The following is a 21,326-nucleotide window of genomic DNA, read 5'->3' as shown; positions in this document are numbered from 1 at the left end:
CACGTCCAGTATTCAGTTCCATATACAGCAAGCATCTGAGGCAGACGGGTCAAGAATATGGTACATTCTGTTCTCTCTCAAAATTGCTTTTCTAGGACTCTAGAGAGGCAAGATAAAGCTCCTATGATATCCTCCAAACACCTAAGATGAGTTTTTAGGATTTAAAACACTAACTGGGAGTCAAAAGTTTTTATATTAATGAAAAAAATGTATTATCTCCTTTCTGAAGATGAATGCCTTTCTGCTTTTCACTAATCTTATCATGATTCTTGATAGTCATGAATAAAGTTTTTATTGCACCTCTATTAAGTTTCTTGAAATACATTATCTCTACAGGAAAAACTTGGGCAAAATGGCAGTCTGTAGTTAGGACACATAATTTAAATACAAACCCAAATAATTTACAACATTCATAGCACAGTTAGGGAGACCTGAGAGTCATGGAAGAGAAAGATTGACTACTTTAAACATTCTTCATCATACATGTGACATTTGAAAGTGATGTGAAGACAGTGTTTCTGAATGAAGTTTATCCTGTAAAATATTCTAAACCCGGGGTGTGCAGTCTCAAGTCGTAATGCTATAGCAAATATGTGCAATATTGGGAAACATTGGGGTTGTGTGTGTTTTTAATCAACATATGACATTGTCAAAAAAATTGACAAAAAAATACTAAAATGTTGTAATTTGAACAGACCAGACAAACCATGTAAAGTTTGGTCTATACTTGATGTAAGTTAGTTAACATCTACATCTTTTAACATGTTGTCTGTTGCGTTAGCTAGCTTAGCCTGGTGTTAAAATTGATCCCAGCTGGTTGTTTTATCCGAAAGACTTGCAATTTTTTAAATTCAAAGTTTGGTTTTGTGCAACTGGCTTTTCTCTGTTTGTCAGGCTTTATTTAACCAGTTTGGTATGGTTTAGTTACAGTATTTCTTGAGTTGATAAAAAATAAAGCTCAGTCAAAGTTAAAATAAGCTAGAAGTAAGCAGCTACTAAGGACGTTAGCTAGATTGTAAAATGAGTAGTTAGCGACAAAATGTCAGTAAGTCAGCATGGTACTAAACTCAGATCAGCTTTATTTGTATTAATGTAGATGATACATTATTATCAAAGCTAAAAATCAAAAGCTAAAAGCTAAAAAAAAAAAGTTCAATGTTGTTTTTTGTTTAAAAAAGTTTAGTGTGTTTTGGGTGACCTTCAATCTAGGAAATACTTGAGTGACTAATTTTGATTGTTGTATTGTTTTGTTTGCCATGTTTTATTATGATGACGATATTTTACTCTTAAGAAGGATGTATCACTATTAAATTATGTTGCAGAAAGTATTAGTTTGTCAAATTTGCCAATGTATTTATGAAGTATAAGCGAAGAGGTTGCAGTAAAGCAAGTTGCAAACCAAAAAGCACACTGGTCCAAATTGGGTTGAAAGAAAAAAAAAATCACCAGAGGAAGATAGTGTGCACAAAAGTTGTTCTGTTGCCTGTGAGTGTGGTGTCAGCCGGTCCCAGTCCCTGTGGCCCTCACCGTGCACTGTCCAAGCCTGACGGGAAACTGACTGCAGCTCAGGACATGGCCTCGTTTGTTCACGGTCCCCCCTCTCTGAAAAGAGTTATGCTGTCTGTTTTGAATGGACAGCGTTTTTCTTTGTGTGCTCGATCAAAACAGAGGGCAAAGTTAGTCAGCAAGTTGCATAGCTTCTGCATTCTGATTCTTCAAGCCTCTTTTGTATGAAGTTTAGCACAATGTTTTACTCTGTATTTGACCTGAATGGCATGCTGGAGGTAGGAACATTTTTACTAACTACAAAATAGAAAGGGGTAGAATGTAATTTTACCATATTACTCATTCATGTTTTTACTGTAGAACTAAACAACTAAAATGATCATATGGGGTTAAAAACTCAGCTATAATACACAAAATGACAGAGTGCAGTGTTGCTGAAATATTTATATGCTTTTATCTGATCTATTTCCTAACCACAAGGTATTTGCCTGTGAATCCCTGGCACTTTTGATATTACCTGAAGGCAAATGGTATATAGATTTATACAAGTTATTTACAACAACAGCCAAGCCATTCCTCTGGAAACTAGGCTGCAGATCAAAGGATTGTTTTGATCTCTACTTAGCATATTTGTTTAACCTAGCCAGTGATTCTGAAAAGTGCACAAGCTTTTCGGTGATATGCAGAGCACCCTTTATCCGTCTTTTTCTTCTGTTAGCTCTGGATTTAAGTACTTTCTGTATTTAGGAGACAACTGGATTTGCCAGCTTTTGAAATTTAGTTGCCCACTGCTAGCAGTCTTGGCACTCAGAAATAGATAACTAGGTATGTTCCACTGCTAATCCTGATCGGCCTTGTAATAGTATTTGCGGACTGTACAGCACTCAATTAGGGCATAATGTGCTATTTTTATTTCCTTTAAGTTGGATTAAATGTGAAAACATGTTTGTTTTTTTTCAGTTTCCATCTACTGTTTACTGTGTGGGTACTTTGCAAAGTATTGTTTTATACTGTTTCAATCACTACCGTTCTCTCCACACAGGACTGCAAAATGTCAGGAGAAAAACAATGTCCAAGCGCTCTCTAAAAAAGATGCCAGGGCAATCAGGAAATTTTCTGGAATGCTTAAGAGAATGCATATGCACACAATGCCCTAATTCTCTCTTACTTTGGGTTTGGGAAAGATGAGCCCAGGTTTATTGAGAGCCAAAAAAGGGGGCAGATGGCTCACAAGAGGGATAAACCTGGGAAGTCATGCTGTAAATGTGTTTTACAGAAAACAATGAAAGGAGCGGACAAAGCGATTGTGGCAAAGTCCTTTGGAAAATGGAAAAGCAGCTCTCTAAGGTCCAGGACCATGGAGAAGCCGGATGAGCCGTCCGAGGAGAGTAAGGAGGAGAACCTATCCAACTGCACCTGTGAAGCCCCCCAACTCGGCAAGAAACCAGTTGGTAAAAGTACTTTATTTTCTTATTTCAAGTTCATTCATACTGCTGTGTCTCTTAGCTTATTTTTCTTGTGGCAATTTTAATTATTACTGTGGTGACTTGTTTTTTTTTCGTTTGACTCTGTGGCCTGCCATATCCGGTGAACAAACAAACCACATTGTTGGGCAAGAGAATTCCTTTTGAGGGAAAGTGTGTCTCCGATGATATGGTGTTGCCAGAAAAAGACAAAGCAAAAAATAGCAAACACAAAAACAGTCACAGGTGCATGGGAAAAAGAGAGAACCGAGTGAATGGTCACTGCGGTCCCCAGGAGGTCTTTCAGTGTTAGCCAGTGCGGTGGGTGGACTTCTGACAAGGACGTTGGTTAGCAGCCAGGTGGAGTGTGTAACTGAGAATGCTCCTGTTTATTCTTTTCACATGCTAATGTGGCTCCTATGTGACTTTAATGCGGCAAAACTTTTTCTTGGAGTTTAACATTTTTGTTGTTTCAATACCTGTTCTTGTATCACAGTTGTGGACTGATTCAAAGGCTTCATACTCGTTTATATGACTTTGGGATTGTGCCAGGGATAGACATACATTAACCATGATGTACATGAGGAAACATTTACACTGGTGGAATATTTTCGGTGCAAACAGGTACAAATATTTTAAATTCATGAGCAAGACAGGAGAAATTAAATAGTCTAAAGTATAATTATGAGACATGTTTACAGTTAAAGCAAATGAATCATGTTGCTATGGATGGCCAGATGAGACAGCTTTGGTGGTTCAGTGACAGTGACAAAGCAAAATGGTTTTCAGACTACCATTTGTGAATTTATTTCATGTAGCATGTATCTTATTTACAGCTTACTATGTTCCATATTTTCCATTTTTATCCTTCTAACATACTGATGTAGGGCTTTAGACAGTGAAATTAAAGAATAAATGAGGGCCCAGTTCGGAGCAAATGCACCCCTATGTGGACAAAGTAAGAACAGTGGGGTATTTGGATGAAACAAACAGGCCATGCAGTCCTTATCATACCATTGTCTCTCTTTACTGCTATGTTATGTAACTTGTTAGTATAACAGATTATCAATAATGTAGTAAACATATTCTTAAATATATCTTAAGCTTTCATTAGTGGTTCATGAGCCAGCCTAATGTCTAATTCAGAAGCACAAAAGAGCAATATGGCCTCACACTGTGGGTCTTTCCATACCTTATAGTGTACAATCTGTAAATAGCTTCAAAGGCTTTGCATCTGCCATCTGCACTTCTAGGAACTCTTCTGCATAACCATTAAAACAAGCTGTCTCAGAGGACATCATTCGTATTTCAGCCTCAACCCTGAATTACTGTGTGTTCATTATAATTATAAGGGAGGAGTGTTGCCAGGCTAGCCTGCAGAATGCCAGGTGCACACTTCCATAATCTACCATTTTAAACAACTCAGAGCATTAACAACAGTATCTACATGCTATTCAGCCATTAGTTCACTTTGGCTTTCATGCTCAAACTCGCATCAGTCATCCAAACATTTTGTATGCTGCAACAGACATACAGGAAGAAAGTGCAATACTTTGTAGTGTTCCATTTTCCTAAGCCTGCTTAGGTTATGTGACTGAGCCATGCCGCTGTGTGAAATTTTATCCCGATACTGGCACTGTATCCTTGTGAGGGAGTCTTGTAAAATAGGTTTACTTAGCGCCTTTGCTGGCATTTTCCGAAGATAGCAAATGCACAAACACTGTCCATGATCGGATTAACTGTTCAACAAAATGATGTAACTCTTTGTCTTTCTTGTGTGGCATAGGTTTCTCTGCTTAAGTTTAGTGGTCATCCAGAAGAGAATAGCAACATTTGAAATCCAGTCACATCATTATAATCCATATATTACAATTATAATAGATGACAGCCTTGGTTAATCATCCTCGTCACATACATGTGACATGTGACTGCCCAGAGTGAATTATTCATCCAAAAAAAATCACTAGATTTTCCGGATACTGCCTCAAACTGCACAACCACAATTCTTCATCTTCTTCCTAATTTGTAAGGCATTTCATTTTGAACTTTGCTTGATGTTCCTCTCCGGTGTTGAGGCACAGGATTCAAATTGCATGTGATAAGTGTGAAAGATTTTTTAAGCATCCATATACAGTATAAAGTACTCTATGCCAAGTACACAGAGAACATGAATTTACACCTGAGGACATATAGCTATACATCCAGAGTCATAAGGTGTGTCAAGACAAAATGTTAATTACACAATTTATCACAGAAATCAGTTGAAATATCTCCATGGATCTCGCTTATTTACATTTTAATTACTACTATTACTTATTCTTATTTTTTGGATGTGACCATAGCAAGCCCAATTCCTCCCCTACACTAGAAAGAAGCAAAATGACTGTTTTCCACTGGAGGTTTAGATGCTTGTTTATCACTTTTAAATACCATCATCTTTGCTGAAATCCCCTCTCAAAAGAACCTTTCACTTGCTGGAATAAATTCAAATTAAAATTTAAATCCCTCTTTGCATTTCTTCAGCCTTTTTTAAAATAGCTGCCTCCTTTTAGAAAGCTGTTTATGTAGTGATCTGCTCATAATCCAGTTTGTTTCTCAACAGCGAAAAACACAGAAATCGTATTATCACTATCTTGGAGAGATGATGCGAGAAATCAGGAAGTATAAATGTCTGGATCTGTGGAAGTTTTCAAAGTTATGAAGCTGAAGAATGTGGCAAAAGCCTTTCAATAAAGTAGTCTGAACACTGCAATTTGACTTGCAAATATACACAAATATAAGGTACATTGTGCTGCGATAAGTCAAAAACATCTCAACAACCTTTTGCAAAGCTAATGTGGAGATTCATCATTCAACATATACACAACACTTTTGTGTTTTTCAGATAACATGTAGACAGTATTTCTCACATACTGTAGATAGATGGCTCATCAGAAATGTTGATGTGTGTGACATACAGCGATTGAAGTGAGAATTGGAAGATTAACCCTTGGCAATGTAGCTGACAAGTCATGCAGATCTCTGTAAACAGCTCTTTCTAATCTTAGGAGGTGCTCACCTTCCAATGCACTGAGAAAAACAATATCTAATCAGAAATGTAACAAATATAAACAGAAACAGCAGACATTTACATGCAATGCCTTTTGATAACAATCCATTTCAGATGTAAAATGACGCAGAAGAGGCCACAGGGAAATTTAATTTGCTCAAGCTAGATTGGATTTATTGTTTGGAAACAAATTATAATTGTGTCTCCAGAAAGTTAACCAAGATCTAAACAAAAGGAAATCAATGACCCACCCCCATTAATCACTCAAAGCCAGCTACTTGCGCTGAAGAAACTTACTTCATAATCAATTTCTTTGTTTTGCTGAAAGGGGCATTTGCATTTTAGTTCATGTCAGCAAGCTTCCTGTATCTGGCGCAATCAAAAAATGCAAGCCATCCACATTAATGGAGTTTTTTCTTTTTATTCAAGTGCATATCTCTGAATACTCAAGATGATTTTAGCTTATTATGCAAACTGCCCTACAAATATTTTAAAGACAGAACAAAAAAATTACCATTGAGTGGCAGACTTAACTTTTTTGATGCATCTCCTGCTTCCAGTGTCATAGTAAAACATTTTGCCGGCTTGCTACAGGCTATATCATCTAATGCATTTTTCTTTTAGTCTTAACTAACGATCACCGACCAATAACCACTCCTTAAGATTTTGCAATTGAGCACCCACGGGACTTGTGAGACCAGACAGAAATGCCTCCTGTTAGTTGTGTCTAGACATACTATTACGGCCACCAAGGTCATTATCAAAGCACACATTATACACACCTGTTACCATTGTTTAGATGCTCGTTTTTGGCTGAACATCCAAGCCTCTATCTGGCCATTTATAGGCGTGTCTGCTTCATTGTCTGCCCGCCTGAGTAGAAAAGATGGGCAGGGACCCCTAGAGACGCCCAGATCTGGACCTAACCTCTCAATGACACAACACAATGAGTCTATGGCCTATGAACTACAAAAGCCACGCATCGACTGACCAGTCAAGCATTGATTTCTCAGATGTAAGCAATCAGATGCTCAGTCTTACTGATAAAGTGAATAAATTAGACCTGCAGTTATGTAGATAATTATTTATTCGGCCATATTGATTAACATTTTTTCTGGATCCACGTGGTTTTAGGAATTAATCTACACTCACAACATATAATTGTAGTTTTAATGCTGCAGAAGTTGAAGTTTTGTCACATATCACTTCTTTTAAAACTGGATCTTTGGCCCGTTGGTCATTTTATTAGTTTATGAGGACTACCTGAATGTATTAACCCTGTGAGAAGAGGATTCAGTGAGTTTGGACAACAAACTCAAATATAGCTAGGGCCCTTGTTCTAAAGGCGGCAGTTCAAGGCAGAGATAGAAAACATCCTATATTTGTCCATAAAACATTTGAAATGTTATTGAAGTGTCTTCAAAGGACACTGAATAAACATATTGTAAGGTTGCCCACAGTCACACACAAATCACCCCAAAGGGGATTGCTGGGAAGTAATCTAATCATTTCTTTTAACTGAGACACAGTGACATGCAGTGTAGATAATGATCCCCATGAAAAATGTACTGTATTTTCAAAAGAATATTCCCTGTCTGCTGACATTAACATAAAGATAGTTCTACATCCTGGAGCCATATCAACAACATGCACTTATGTTTGGTTCCTCATATTTGCATATGCAAATACATTTTTTAAAATTTAATTCAGTCCTTTTATGTGACTTTCTGTGATGAACAAGCAGCATCAAGTGGTTGAACAATGAGGGTTCAGTACCACCAAGGAGATGAATTTGTGTCATTTTAGACCAAGCTTAAAGCATTATAGCTGAAATTAACCACAGTTTAATATAGATTTTTACACATCTATCATATTCTATGGCACAGTGTGAATATGTATTGTTGTTTGGGTGTACGGGCTGCCATGTGAAATTAGTCGCATTGCTTTGTTGAAATTACGGGGTGCGGTGTTGAGTGAGGGGGTTTGTTGAAGTTATACCGCTGACATTTTGATCCTGCAGTGCATTAGAAGAATTCAGTTAAACATATTTGTGTAGGTTTCACAGGAGGAAGGTATAGTGCTCAAAACAACAGGGTGCTGTGACACTTCACTTTGCTTACATAATTTGCAGCAGAATGCAAAAAGCTTTTAGACACAGATGTGACCCATTGTAATACCTTTCTAAATGCAATCAAACACTTTCTACAAATATGAGCAGGACTTTTTAAATGTGAACCCTTGTTTGACATGTAATTTTGTCCAACCCACTCCTCTTTCATTTCTCCATCAGCTCTCGCCAGTTATGCCCACATTTTCAGTTGATGAAAGCTTGACAAAACACTAGTTTATGTTTTATGCTGGCTCTGAATGAGGTTGTGTTTTTTTTTTTTTTTTAGAGATTTGAACAGATGTTAGGGCCAAAAGAAAATGTTACATTTTATAATGGCAGTGTTGTGTAGTCCTAAATATGTTGCTCTCTCACAATTTGTCAAGATTGCTTTACATGAGCTGATTCTTTTTGTGAATTCGTCTTCAAGCAGTAGTGATGTCTAGTTCAGAACATGAAATAATCCTCCCTAGAACAAGCTTGCTGTGTCCTCACAGCGAGATTGTCTGCATCAGCAAACAAAGAAGGAACATGTTATTTGATAAGATGCTTAGATAGATGATTCTTTACTTTCATATGTTTGTACGATTATCAGACACCAATGGTGAAAGAGGGGAGAACAGAGCAGGTCTAACCCTCTTTGTATGTCTCTTTCACAGTGTACCATGAATTGGCTCTTGAAGACAGTTAGAAATTAGACTTTCAAATGAGGCATTAAACAAGGTGATGATCAACTGCCAAACCTTAAGTAATGATATTCTCCATCCTCAAGTCTCCAGCCTTGCATAACCAAATGCACAAATCACAGAAAAAAGAACTGAAAATACATTATTATTACATATTGTGTTCACACGTCAGTCCCCGGGGACTGGGGGGGACATCACCGAGAGATAAGCATGTTTGGGTGGCCCCTACCATCAGCTGGGGAAGGGTTACGCTTGGATCTTGAGGGGGGGCCCCCTCATGGGTATCACTTATTTTAAATCCTGAGCCACACCATCCCACCCCCCTCTTTTGCCCCTCTCGCCCCAGGCTCCACCCAGAAGTGTGGTTGCCTTTGTCATTGTAATCTGGCCCTGTTTGCTAAACGCTTCCACTGTTTACTCTCTGCTATGGGGGCTTGTATGAACAGGAGTCAGCAGGACGCAGGGTGACATCACTTTGGCTGGGGGGTGTTTGAAAAGCTGCATTTGTGATTTCTCGGGGCCCCTTTCTTCTTTTATTCTTCCCCGTCTCTATCCAGGCCTGTCGAACGCATGAGCTAACTCAGGAGGCTAACATGGCCTACAGGGAGGAATTACACCTAATTACTTGAATAACTGCTAGGCAGCAGCCTTCCGTAGTCACCAAAAATCATTTCCAGGTCTCTGCCTTTTACTGATAGCTAGACTTCTTGTGACAGAAAGACCTCGGACAAAGCTTTTACATTCAAATGGACCAGGAGAAATGAAACAGACTGACAGGTACAAACATTAAAAGGGAGGAAATCAAATTAACAGACAAGGATTTCATATCATCTATTTTTGTTGTTGCCGTAGCGATAAAGTCGCAGACATTGAAACTGGTCTGTTGAGCCATTGTTATCATCCCTGGCCATCTGCTGCTGAGGAGTGACATTCCCTCTCATTTGCATGATGAGTGATGTATGAGGAGGTTGGGGGGGCATATGCCCTGGTCTTATGACAAAGCAAGTGAAAGTTTAAAAAAAACAGCACATAGAATAAGGATCGATAGAGGAATAGGGCTGGATGAAAGAGTTAAAAAAAAAGGAATAAATCACCTGTGAGTGTGTATGTGTGCACACGTGTGCGTTTGCATGCATGTATGTTGCATCTCCACTTAGCGCACATGAATCTGTGGCGTCTGTGCGAGTGTGCACACGCGCATGAGTAGAGGCTAGTGCGCGCATCTGCCTTCTTGTGTGCCTGTTTGTGTGTTTTGATGTGGGAGTAGAGCGAGGAGGGGGGTTGGTGGCTGTTGATGTGCAAATGTGCATCATGTTGAAGGGCTGTGAATGGGGAGGTGTGACGTAAAAAGGGACCCGAACGCAGGTGCTTATCTCGAGGCTGTCAAAGGCACAGTATGTCATATTCCTGGGGACTACCTTTCAAAGCCACAGCACCAGCTCAGCTATCAAGAGACTGGGAGAAAATCAAACTTTTTGGATCACAGCACTAGGTTGGTGTCAAAGTTCTTTTTATTTAATATACTGTCAGTTTGGTCAGCATTTATCATCACTGATACTCTGTATCGCATATGTGAACGACAAGCCTTTTAGCTCATGCTGTTAGATGCTGTCATATGAAATCTAAAACAGGAGCTGAAATGTGTTAGAAACTTATCTAGATTTACACTTAGATTTATTCAACCGCTAAACTTATGTGCTGTGGATTTTACACGATTATGTGAAATAGAATTATGCTGGCAATTGTTTGGAACTGTGTCAGTGGGTATTTAGAAAATATTGCAGAGATGATGAACATTGTTTGCTTGATGTAAATCAGTGTTCTGAAAATCTTTGCTGGAAAGCGAACGCAGCTTCTGTCCAGGTTTCAGTTTGAGAGGAGATTAAATGGCTCAAACTGTTTTTTGAGAGGCATGACCTATTTTTGATCATCCAGATAGCATGAGATACTGTCTACCTAGATTAAATTCACAGCATTTGTGTGGAGTATAAGCTTGTCTTAGAAGAACACATGTTCGTATTGTGTGCAGAGACAAAGCATTGTCAGGTTGCCTGTGGCTTTGACAGTGACAGCTGTACATACAAGACCACTGAGCCTAATGCACTTAAACATTGACTCCATGTTCCAATAACATATTTGAACAGTCAGTCAAGTATTTTATTGCATCCTGTTCTGGCTTTCTGTAATTTGCGTGGTAAGTCCGGTAAAGTTTGCAAACTGTATGCTAATGTTGAATGTAGTGTGATAGTAAAATTGTCTACAAATCAGCCTTTGTGTTATACTCTGTGGGCAAGTCTTTTTACAAATTTGTACAAATTCAGCAGGGCCAAGGTATTACAATCTGTTCTTAATTTCTGTAATTATTTGCATCGTAACTGTGGTAAAGTTTGAAAACTATATGCTAATGCTGCATGTAGTATGATAGTAACATAGTCTACAAGTGAACTTTTGTGTTATATGTGGGCAAGTCTTAGCTTTGAACAGATTCTGAGGGGCCAAAGCACTCGACAGTCTCCAGAGTAACTATTGATTTAGGAGGACGGATGCTGGTTAGAAAAGTTCATCATTTACTAGTAAGTTGTGGCACACTAATGGCTCAGAATCTGCTTGAATGACCCAACTTTAAGTTGATCATTATTAAACAAAGGTAGGATTGCTTTTATTCAAATTAGAGCAGGCTTAGCTTAGTGGGTGAACTTATATTCTTCCTGATATTATAACACCTTTAATGTCTTTGTACTTTTTGTTCCTTGTCTTTTTGATTCTGTGAACTGAAACAGAAAATAAACAATACAGGTTAGGCTCAAAAAATATTTCTGTAAACTGAAATTATGTGTTATATCTGTTCTTCATATCAATTGGCTGCCTTTCAGAGACATTATACCCTGTGAAGGGGGTTTTAAATCATTTTTAAATTTGGAGAATTTCAGTGAAAAACTTAAGTGGTGAAATAAATTGAGATGCCAGTTGTCATTCTGCTTGAAAAAGACAAAAGACATTGTCAGTGTCAGACCTTGATAAGCCATGGTAAAGTTTGGCAAGTTATGTAGAGGTTATAACATATGAAGACAGGAGATGTTAATGAGGTTATAAAGTTACACCTCTACGCGTTGTTTTAATCACAAAAGCAGCACAGGCAATGGCAGGGCTGCGTGGTAAAACAGTGATAAGTAAGAGGTATTATTCCTCTCTGTCCCCCACCCTCCTCTTCAAAGCACAGGGATGTTAGTTGCTACACAACACATTAATGTAACCTCTGTTCGCCTCCAGGAAATGTCCATGGTACCTGCTGTCCAACAGTGTTGACCAAAACTGGATTCACAAAACTTACTCAAATAGTTTCAATACACTCTGAACTTGTCTGATGGAAAAAAAAATGTTTTATCTAGCAAAACAATACAAATAAAGATATTTATAATTCGGGATCTTCTGATTTCTAATAGCTCGTTTTAGTTCTAAATTAAACGTTGATGAAAGTTGCCGTCGGGTGCACACAATGTAAACGCCAAAATCGCACGAAAAACCCCCAGCATGCATGTCAATCTAGCACACATTGTGTTACCTGTTTTTCCCCTAAACTTCAGTTAGTTAATCCAGGGAAATGAATTATGTGGATTTAATTCAACAAGGTCTCAGAAATGATCCATCTGCTGTTGAGCAGCTGGTGAAAGGATAAATGTAATTAATTACTTAACTTTTGAACAGTATTCCAGAAAAACAGTACTGCTTCTGTGTCCTACTGGAAAAAAATGTAAAGCAACAGTGTGAACAATTCCTTTCAAATTTATTTTTTCTTCTATTGGTACTCATAGCTTTTTGAAAAAATGTATAAATAGTCTTTCCATGCAGCCTATAATATAGTTTATAATTGGTCTCGTGTAAATGTATAATCCATATAGTGTCAGGAATTTGTTCCAGTAGCTATGTATTACTTTAAAATAATACTAGTATTAGCACATACATTTGAATTCAGCCTATAATAAATTTAATGTCGTAATAGAAATAAGTTAGAATTCTAGATAACAGTAATCCTCATTATATTAAATATACAGGCTTAAAATGTAATTTTCATTATTTTTTCTGGTTGTTCCTTTATGAGTGGACTGATCCTAACGAAACACTTTACGTTAAAAAATAAAAACAAACTTGGTATTTAATGATGATTATATATTTTTTAAAATCCTAATAGTGTTGTTATGATGTCATTTTTCATGCTTGGTACTACTATACAGCAAAATGATCTAAAAATGTTAACAAGGTTGAATCAAATGGGATTTTTGCTAAAAAAAAAAAGATAATAAAGCACAACAGAAAACCCCTTTTAGTGAATAGTTATATTTGCTTGACAGGGCAAGACTATGAAATGTTCCAATTAATATTACATGGGATTTTTTTCCGCCTTTCTTTTTTCTAAATATATTTCAGAATTTACCTTGATTGTAATGTACCTCATTGGCTCTGGTTTTGTTTGTTGGCCTAACTATAAAGGATCTGCTTATACCCTTGTGGGTTGGGAAGAATTAGGATTTATGAATTTATTTCCTCTGTTGTATTGTTTAAACAGCTTTGGTTTAGTTTTGATCCCTTCCTCTTGCCTTTGAGGCTGTTCCACGGTGTCAGCTGTTGACTGATAGTAAGAGAACTGCCTCACAGTGTGAATGAAAGAAAACTAGCGGTTGGTAAACACTGATAAGGGATAAATAGAAAGCGGTCAGGCAGAGATAGTTCTGTGGGAGCCCAGATTGTGTGCGGTCTGTTAAAATGAGATTCTGAGCCTGTCCTTTTTATTCTTCCTCCCCTCCCCTCCCCTCCCCTGTGCGGCGTTTGTCTGGAAAATCTCCAGTGACCCGGCTCGGCAGTCCCAGGCTGCAGTATTCTCTTTTTGTATTAGTTTTGTTTTCTAACAAGGGTCAAGTTGGCCAATAGACATGTCCCTGATGCTTATAGACAGCTGTCATGACTTCAAGTACTTACAATAGTTACATTTTACATGGATTCATGGTTCTGCACCAACAAGCAAAGCAGCTAGAGATTTGTTAAAAAACTAAATCTGTTCACGATTTTGAAAACAACCAGTTTTTTTATATGCGTTGTTACCTATCATCATATATTTTACCCCCAAAATAAAATAAAAAGCTGAGTAGAGGCATACATACATTCATTCTCACATTACCCATCTGTGATCCAAATATCACCAAGTCAAGGCTACATGTTTATACGATCATGTTATATTAATTACAGTCACATAATTACACATTCATACTCTCTTCACCACAGACCCTGAGGAATATAAATAATCCCATTCCTCAATTAAAAACACTCTAAATGACTGTTTTATTCAATTCTTTTTAGGAGCAGTCTGTTCTTTCCAGTAGTCATTGATTTTTTTTTTTTTTTTTTCTGGGGAGAATCTATCTTTTTATGTGATTAAAAAGACCTTCAGAGGTCTTACCTTGAGGATCACCATGTGGTGTATTTACACAGAAAATAATTCAGCCCATTGTAGCCCAGCAGCTAATGAGATTGGTTGTTAAGTGAATGACACAAAGGCTACAAAAAAAAAAAAAAAAAAAAGCTTAGCGTTTCGGGAGAATATCACAGTGTCCACAGTGCACACACACCAAACACACTCTCAGCAGCGAGACTCTGGACTACCCTGTACCCCACCTCGATATCCTTCTGCTCCGTCTACTCCCCGATGTCACTATGAGATGCAAAACAAAGGCTAAAAGGGGCATGGTAAGTCGAGCTCGCGATTCTGCCCTGTCGGACATGTTAACATGAGTGCATTTAGATGAGGGAGACAAGTGATTCTGTTTGTCTGTTTAAGGATATGCTGTGCTGTAAGCCTCTGGCTCAGATAAGTAGATTCATGGAAGGGTCAATAACAGTGATGCTGTTTTTTCATGTGACTCAGAATAAGATCATCACATTTTACTCGACCATTCTTAACTTCTCAATTGCTACTAAAACTTTTCCTTCTCTAAGCCGCTTTCTTGCTTTGTACTTGAACTTCAGGTTAGTTTGTAGAGGAGCTATGACTTGTTTTTTATTCACAAATAGATTTGTGTGTGTATTTGTATTAAGATTGTAGGCTACTCAGAGATAGTTTAATGTTGTTGATCCTTAAGTAAAGCTTGACTCAGTGTTGTCCAAGGATTTATCTAAAAAGCATTGAGATGTATAATAGATAAAAGCATGACAGCACAAGAGAGGTTCTTGTTAAGCACCCAGACTCAGTTTGTATTGATTACTGAACTCAAGATACTCACTCAAAGGTGAATAGATGTTGTTTCAACACAAACATGCACATTTTGAGCACTTTGCAGTTACAGTATCATGTACCTTTCCTCGGTCTCCACTTTTTGATCTCTGAATGGTAGCACTGGAGCATCAGTAGTGATTGCTGTAATGCTAAAATTTAAGTGCATTAGCTTATCATGCTCTACTGTCAGGCAGGAAAGTGGGTTAAAGTCCATCGTGTATATTAAACCCTGGACTTAAGTCAAATTTACATTTTGTTAAAGATTACTCCTTTTATTGATGCATATAATCATATTCATGGACCATCTGCTGATTTGGCAAGCATGGATCAAACTCACAAAACAGCCTTGCTAACCTTTTAAGTACAAAATAGTCTGGCTTAACTCTGCTAGCTCAGAAGCGTGTATGTGTGTGTGTGTGTGAGTGTGAGAGATTGTATGGATATTGGATAATACTTAATTTAGATCCTCCAGGCTGCTCATGCCATATTTTATTTTATCATGATCGCTTTGGTAGCAGACCAGGGCTTGTGTTTGAACAACTGAGCAAATAATGTTTGTCTGACAATAAGCAAGGCAAAATCTTGGTATAAGGAATCTGATTAAACTCTTGACCACAGCGTACAGCTCTGAGTTTATATCCGTCACCATGGTTACGTGGATTTCACAGCGCAGTATTGCACACTTCCACCTGGTTGTGAACCGAGGACGACAGCACGGGCCTCACCTCTTCAGTGTAATAAAACACTGCTGAAGGCTTTTTTTTTCTTCTTGTTATTCTGATAACTGATTTAGTCCTGAACTACTTCCCAGCATGTGTTTCACAGAAATAGGAATTCACCATTGGGCATCCTTACTGCATGAAATACTTATGTTTGACTCATTCCAAACAAAGCTTACGCAGATTGAGAATTCATATGCCAGAGGTAAATCCGAGTTAACACGGATTTATACTGGCATGAGTTAAAGGACTAGAGTTTGTAATCCAGGTGGCCAAGGGATTTTACCATACAGTGGCAAAAATCACTTAAAACTCCCCCAACATCCTGAGCCACTGAGCTCAGTAAGCAGACAGATTGTTCAGAATTGATGACAGCACAACTATATCAGAGCTGGACTCTGTTTGTGTGTGTGCATGTATGTGAATCCGCGTGTTTGTGTGTGTGTACGTATGCCCGTGTTTGTGTGTGCGCATATGTGAACATGTTTGCTTCCTATATATACTCAATTAGTACCAAAGGGGCTGTTTAGAATAAGACCTTGACAGATTGGTATTATTTTCCTTTAACAGGGTAGGGGAGGTGTATTGGGAATACTGCCTTCAATCTGCATAAACATCAGTAGCATAAATAAAAAGATAGCAACCTCCATTTAAATGGCTATTGGCTGATTAGTTAGGTGATCAAAGTTGCTATAATATCCAAATAATTAATGTTTTAGTGGCTTGTAGCTTGATCACCATACCCCATTATATAAAAGATGTACTATAGGAAAAACAATGGTGCATCTCTATATGTGTATGGGCGAGTGTGCGTGTGTGAACGCGTGTGTCCGTGTGCACATGTGCACATGTGTGTGGAGGACAGAGGAGCAGAGATAGAGTGGAGTTGTTTAATGACAGGAACAGCTGACTCATTTAGAGAGAGCAGTGAAAGGTAATTAACCCTGGGAAAACTACAGCTGCCATGCGAGCTGTTCACTTCAGCGCAATCTGATTAGGAATCACTGCTCGAGTCCCTGACTCCTTTCAGACACTGTGTGTTCGAGGTAAACTTTTCCCTTTGCCCCGGAGAGCCCTGGAGCACTGGAGACCTGCCTTTTGTGATGGGGGATTAGCTGGAACGGTTACTACGTTTCTCCAAATTGCAGACCACCTGGTGCAACCTCCTCCATGAAAGGGCCTCCTTGGGCAGGAACAATGAGCAGGATTACTCTGCTCATTGTTACACCAGGGCTGGAACTTCTTTTTCCCCAAACACCTGTCCCCAAATTAGACAGGTTTGAAAAACCATGTTCACGACAGAATTCAAAGATTCAAACTAACATGAGAGTGGTTTGGTAGACTGGAGACTTGCCAATGGATGAATTGTCTGCCGCTCCATTTATTATGCTATTGATGCATAGTGTAGTGCAAGAAGATACTAATTTTATTTGTCTCAATATTTTGGTGTTCTTAATTGGATTGAAATTCACAAATAAAATAGCATATCATCTAGGCCCCTTTCATACAATGAGGGAACTAAGAGCACCAGAAATTTGGTCAAAAACAGAAATTGGCTCTTTGATGTCAGAAGAAACAATCTGGACTTGGTGCCTCTGTGTGGTCCGGCTCCAGATGAACTCAATTTAGAGGGAAGGCTTTGGGATGACTTTGGATAGCGATTACAAGATTCATAAATCACCTCGGCAAAGGTGTCACCATCTGACTCTTTTATGGGACTCTTGCTAACTCCATCCAATAACAAGTTTCCCCTGTAGTTATGCCATCATAACAAATCATTGAAGCGATAGTGGCTAGCCAGGCTCCTAATTGTCTGTTAAGAATTCTGTGAGCTGTGTTCTTTTATTGAAGCATCTCTGTCTTGGAGAAGTGATAAGATGCCAATACGCTCCTCTATAAAAGTACTCTTTGGCAAAAGGCACAAACACTTTGCTTGGCCGTCAGGGTAGCTGTGAGGCTGTTATATCTGAAATCGCAGTTGACTTCAAGATTTTTGACTGTCTGCATGAATCCAGAACCTTCATCAAACGGAGGAATGCTCATAAATTGTCGGCAGAATAATTTTCTTGTAGATACAGTGTGTATTTTCCTTTTATTTGAAAGGGCATATACATACAAGGCAGATGTAAAAGTCGCCATCTTTTTCTTTCGCTTTGATCTAGCTCTAGAAATAAAACTCGCCTTGATGTTTAAAGCATTCAAGGGGGCAAATTTATACAAAATTGTTTGTTATCTTATGCCCCTTTATGCAACTGAAATTTCCAGTGCTGTTAAGTGTTGATTAGGTTCATATAATCAATAATTAAACATTGAGAAAAAAAAAACCCATCATTGTAGGCCATGCTTTAAACATAAATTAGACATTATGGAGCTCTTTTTCCCCTCCCCCCCTCCTAAAATGTATCTCGGCTATTATTCTAATGTCCAGCTGGTATTTAGGCACAGGCCGTCTGATGGCTCCCTGGCCACCTCACAAAGAAGACAAAAAAATAAAAGTTGTTTATCTAAATACTCTCTGAACAGAAGTTGATTTTAATCTCTCGGCAGAGCTTAATTTACTCACCACGAAGCCATTTGCATGTCAATGGAAAATGGCAAAAGCAATCGCCTGCTTTCTGTATACAATTTTACCTTCTTCCAACAGAATAGGTGTGAGCAGGTATATTTCTGCCAGCTCACCTTTAGGCTTTATGTTTAGCTGTTTCTCTGCACAGTGGATGGTAACGCTGCTCAAACCTCTAAAGCTCAAACCTACAGGGTAAATATAAATTGAGATCAACTCTCTATATCCTCAGACATTCATTACAAGGAAATATGAAAGTAAAAAGTGCTATCTCTTGCCGTTTGCTCTTTATTATACATAAACAGAAAACACTTAGCATGTAAAATTAATGTGAAAATTATTCCCGGGGTAAACTATAAACACAGAAGTTACCCCGCACATTTACCCTTTTTTTCTCCTTCCCCTAGATCAGAGTGTAATTGCCAGTAATCAGGTCTGTTTGCTGCTGATAAAACCACTCTGAATGCGAGGAACCCTCTTTGTGTGATGACTCAATTATGCCAGAAGTGGCTCATCAAACCTGGCCCATCAGCTGCTTTAATAAATAAGGAGGAAAACTTGCTGCAGGCGCATTATAATTCCATTCATTCCATAATTAAATCCATTCCAGTTTTAACCCTTCACTCAGTGTGCTTCTGGAAGAGGAAACAAAAACAAGGAGAGAGGGGGGGGGGAGTACACACCAGACAGTGACCTTGCACAGAGCACCCATCCGTTCCCTATAATTCAAAATGATACTGTTGAAGAAAGGTTAAGAGAAAAAGGCTCATGGAGAAAAAGGGATGTGAATCAGTTAAGACGCGGCTCCTGTTTTTTATGTATGCATTGTTTCCACACACAGCTTTAGACAGTAATTATATTAAAAGAGTAATCTAATCATAACAGTTGGTTGGTTGAGTGTGCAGCACTGACATTTTGAAATCTTATTTTGGTGTAATCTCATTTGCCTCTATCATCTCGCCTGTACCCCACTATCTAAAGGAAATGTAAATAATGTAATTAATTTTATGGTCTCCAGAATCTTACTTTGCTACTCTGGCCTGCTTTATTGGTTTCAAGATGAGGTATCAGCCCAGTACCATTGAGTTTTTTACTCCATCACAATAATGTCTGTGTTAATTACGTGAGAGCGTCCCAAGTGCACGGATAAGCTGGGAACAAGGGGACACAAAGACTCAAGGTCAGTGATGAATATCCACAGCAGCTGCACGGTATTAATAAGGCATTATATGAAAATAATAATAATAGCATCACTTACAACAAAATGCGAGAGTGTGGTTAGAGTACTGTCAGGAGCGTCAGGGTATTTTACAGATATTTCCTCTCCACCATCTCAGCTTGGATCCAGCCTTGTGATAATGGTGCGAGGCAATGGTTATTCATGATTGTTGGACTGGGAAGGGTCTCTCTCTTTCTCCCCCAGTCGCAGCCCATTCTCTCCTCTGTGGTGGGAATGCTAGCAGATGGGGTTAGGGGGGAATGGGTTGGGCTCAAGGACAGCTAGCAGCCAGATTAACACATAGAAAATCTCATAGACCCTCAGCATCAGGCTGCCTCCTTTCCCCCTGAGAAATCTGCCCTAGACGCAGGGAAACCGTCCTCTGAGAAGCATTATTTGTGTTGGACTTGGGGTGTGTGTATGTGTGTGTATAAGGGGGGGTGGGGTGCATAAATATGATTCAGCAGATGACGAACCAGCTCAAATAGTAGTGAGTCTTTTTTCATATGCTAATGAACCTGAGTGAATACCCCTCCCTCCCCCCGCTATCCTTTTTTCCCCCAGTTTTGTTTTTCCGGGGAAACGCTCTGTGAGCTATAATTAAGAAGATGTTGTTTTTTTTTTTTCAAAGCTAACAGAAATAAATAATTCCATAATAAGATCTGTGAAGTGAAGAGGCTTAATGTACTCATTGTGTTCATCCTTGTTTTCCCTCTTGGATGTTTTGTATTAATTAGAAGCAAGCAATTTGATCTCTGTCAAGCAATCAATTGGCACCGTGTTCCTTATTCCATGTGAGGTATTAATATGCTCTTTCCACCTTTTTCTGACTGACATCCATGTCTTATAGATTATAAAATATTAATAACAAACAAGGGTTAAAGACATACAATCAATTTTTCATGAGCAAAAAAAGTCTTACAATATTATTCACGGTATTATATATCCATTATATATATACAGTATATATATGTGTGTGTGTGTGATGTGTTTTCTGTTACAGAGAATGAATTACATGATCACCTCCTGAGAGATAAGAAGTGTGAAAGCATCAACCAGGGTGGACAGTGTGGATCTGGCATCTTATCCTACAGAGCGCTCGGAAAACAACAATCAAAGGTAAACCTTATGGCGCGGATGTTAAACTCTAAATACAACGTGAAAAGTAACTTTTGTTAGGGACAAAAAGTCTCTGGGGATAAATTATTGTGTAACAGTGTTTTGGATAAGTAGCATGCTAAGTGGTGGAGTGTCACTGCTCCTTTGACCACGGTGATCACAAACTGAGATTAGTTTTACTTATGCAGAGCTGTGGGTGGCTGGCAGATAATATACTCTTTAAAAGGTATTGCTGAGTCTGCTTTTCTAAAGTGATTCCGTTGCCTTTTGTTGTCAGGTTGCCTCAGTTGGATTTGAACCTGTAAAACTTTCTTTGAAGCCCTAATAGAAAGTTTAGAGAGACATTTACTTTGTTAAAGGACTATGCCAGTGTTTTAAGTCATTGTGAGTTGAACATCAAACTATATATAAAAATGAATGTCAATCAATGACTGCCTAGAAGGTCAGAAACATATTAATGTAAGATTTAAGACTGTATGCTGTATGGGAAATGCTCAGCAGTGATGTAAACTCAACAAGAATTGTAATAGAATACACAAAAACACTGGTATCGTTCTTCAACATGGTAGCCTTATTGTGTGTAAAAAAAAGCAACGCTCCAATAATCCCTATTGTGTCTTTACCATGTTT

At 38.4% G+C, this 21,326-nt stretch overlaps 1 protein-coding gene across 4 annotated transcripts in view; it reads left to right on the top strand.

The window, feature by feature from the left end:
* The first annotated feature begins 285 nt into the window (after window positions 1-285).
* The window catches only part of st18 (ST18 C2H2C-type zinc finger transcription factor), a 42,815-nt gene continuing 21,774 nt past the window's right edge, over window positions 286-21,326 (top strand). Inside the window, exons 1-3 of one of the 4 annotated variants that reach the window (XM_044369006.1) lie at window positions 286-1,784; window positions 2,783-2,957; window positions 20,581-20,696. In XM_044369006.1, the coding sequence (XP_044224941.1) occupies window positions 1,731-1,784; window positions 2,783-2,957; window positions 20,581-20,696 (345 nt within the window). In that variant the 5' untranslated portion in view covers window positions 286-1,730. Of the gene's footprint in view, window positions 2,964-10,167; window positions 10,304-20,580; window positions 20,697-21,326 lie in introns of those variants that run through there. The other 3 variants (XM_044369004.1, XM_044369005.1, XM_044369007.1) reach the window with 3 other exon arrangements.

The sequence above is a fragment of the Thunnus albacares genome, chromosome 12 (genome assembly GCF_914725855.1).
Source record: "Thunnus albacares chromosome 12, fThuAlb1.1, whole genome shotgun sequence".
Classification (NCBI taxonomy): domain Eukaryota; kingdom Metazoa; phylum Chordata; class Actinopteri; order Scombriformes; family Scombridae; genus Thunnus; species Thunnus albacares.
The sequence above is the reverse complement of the archived record's forward strand: the minus strand, read 5'-3'. Positions and strand labels throughout refer to the sequence as shown.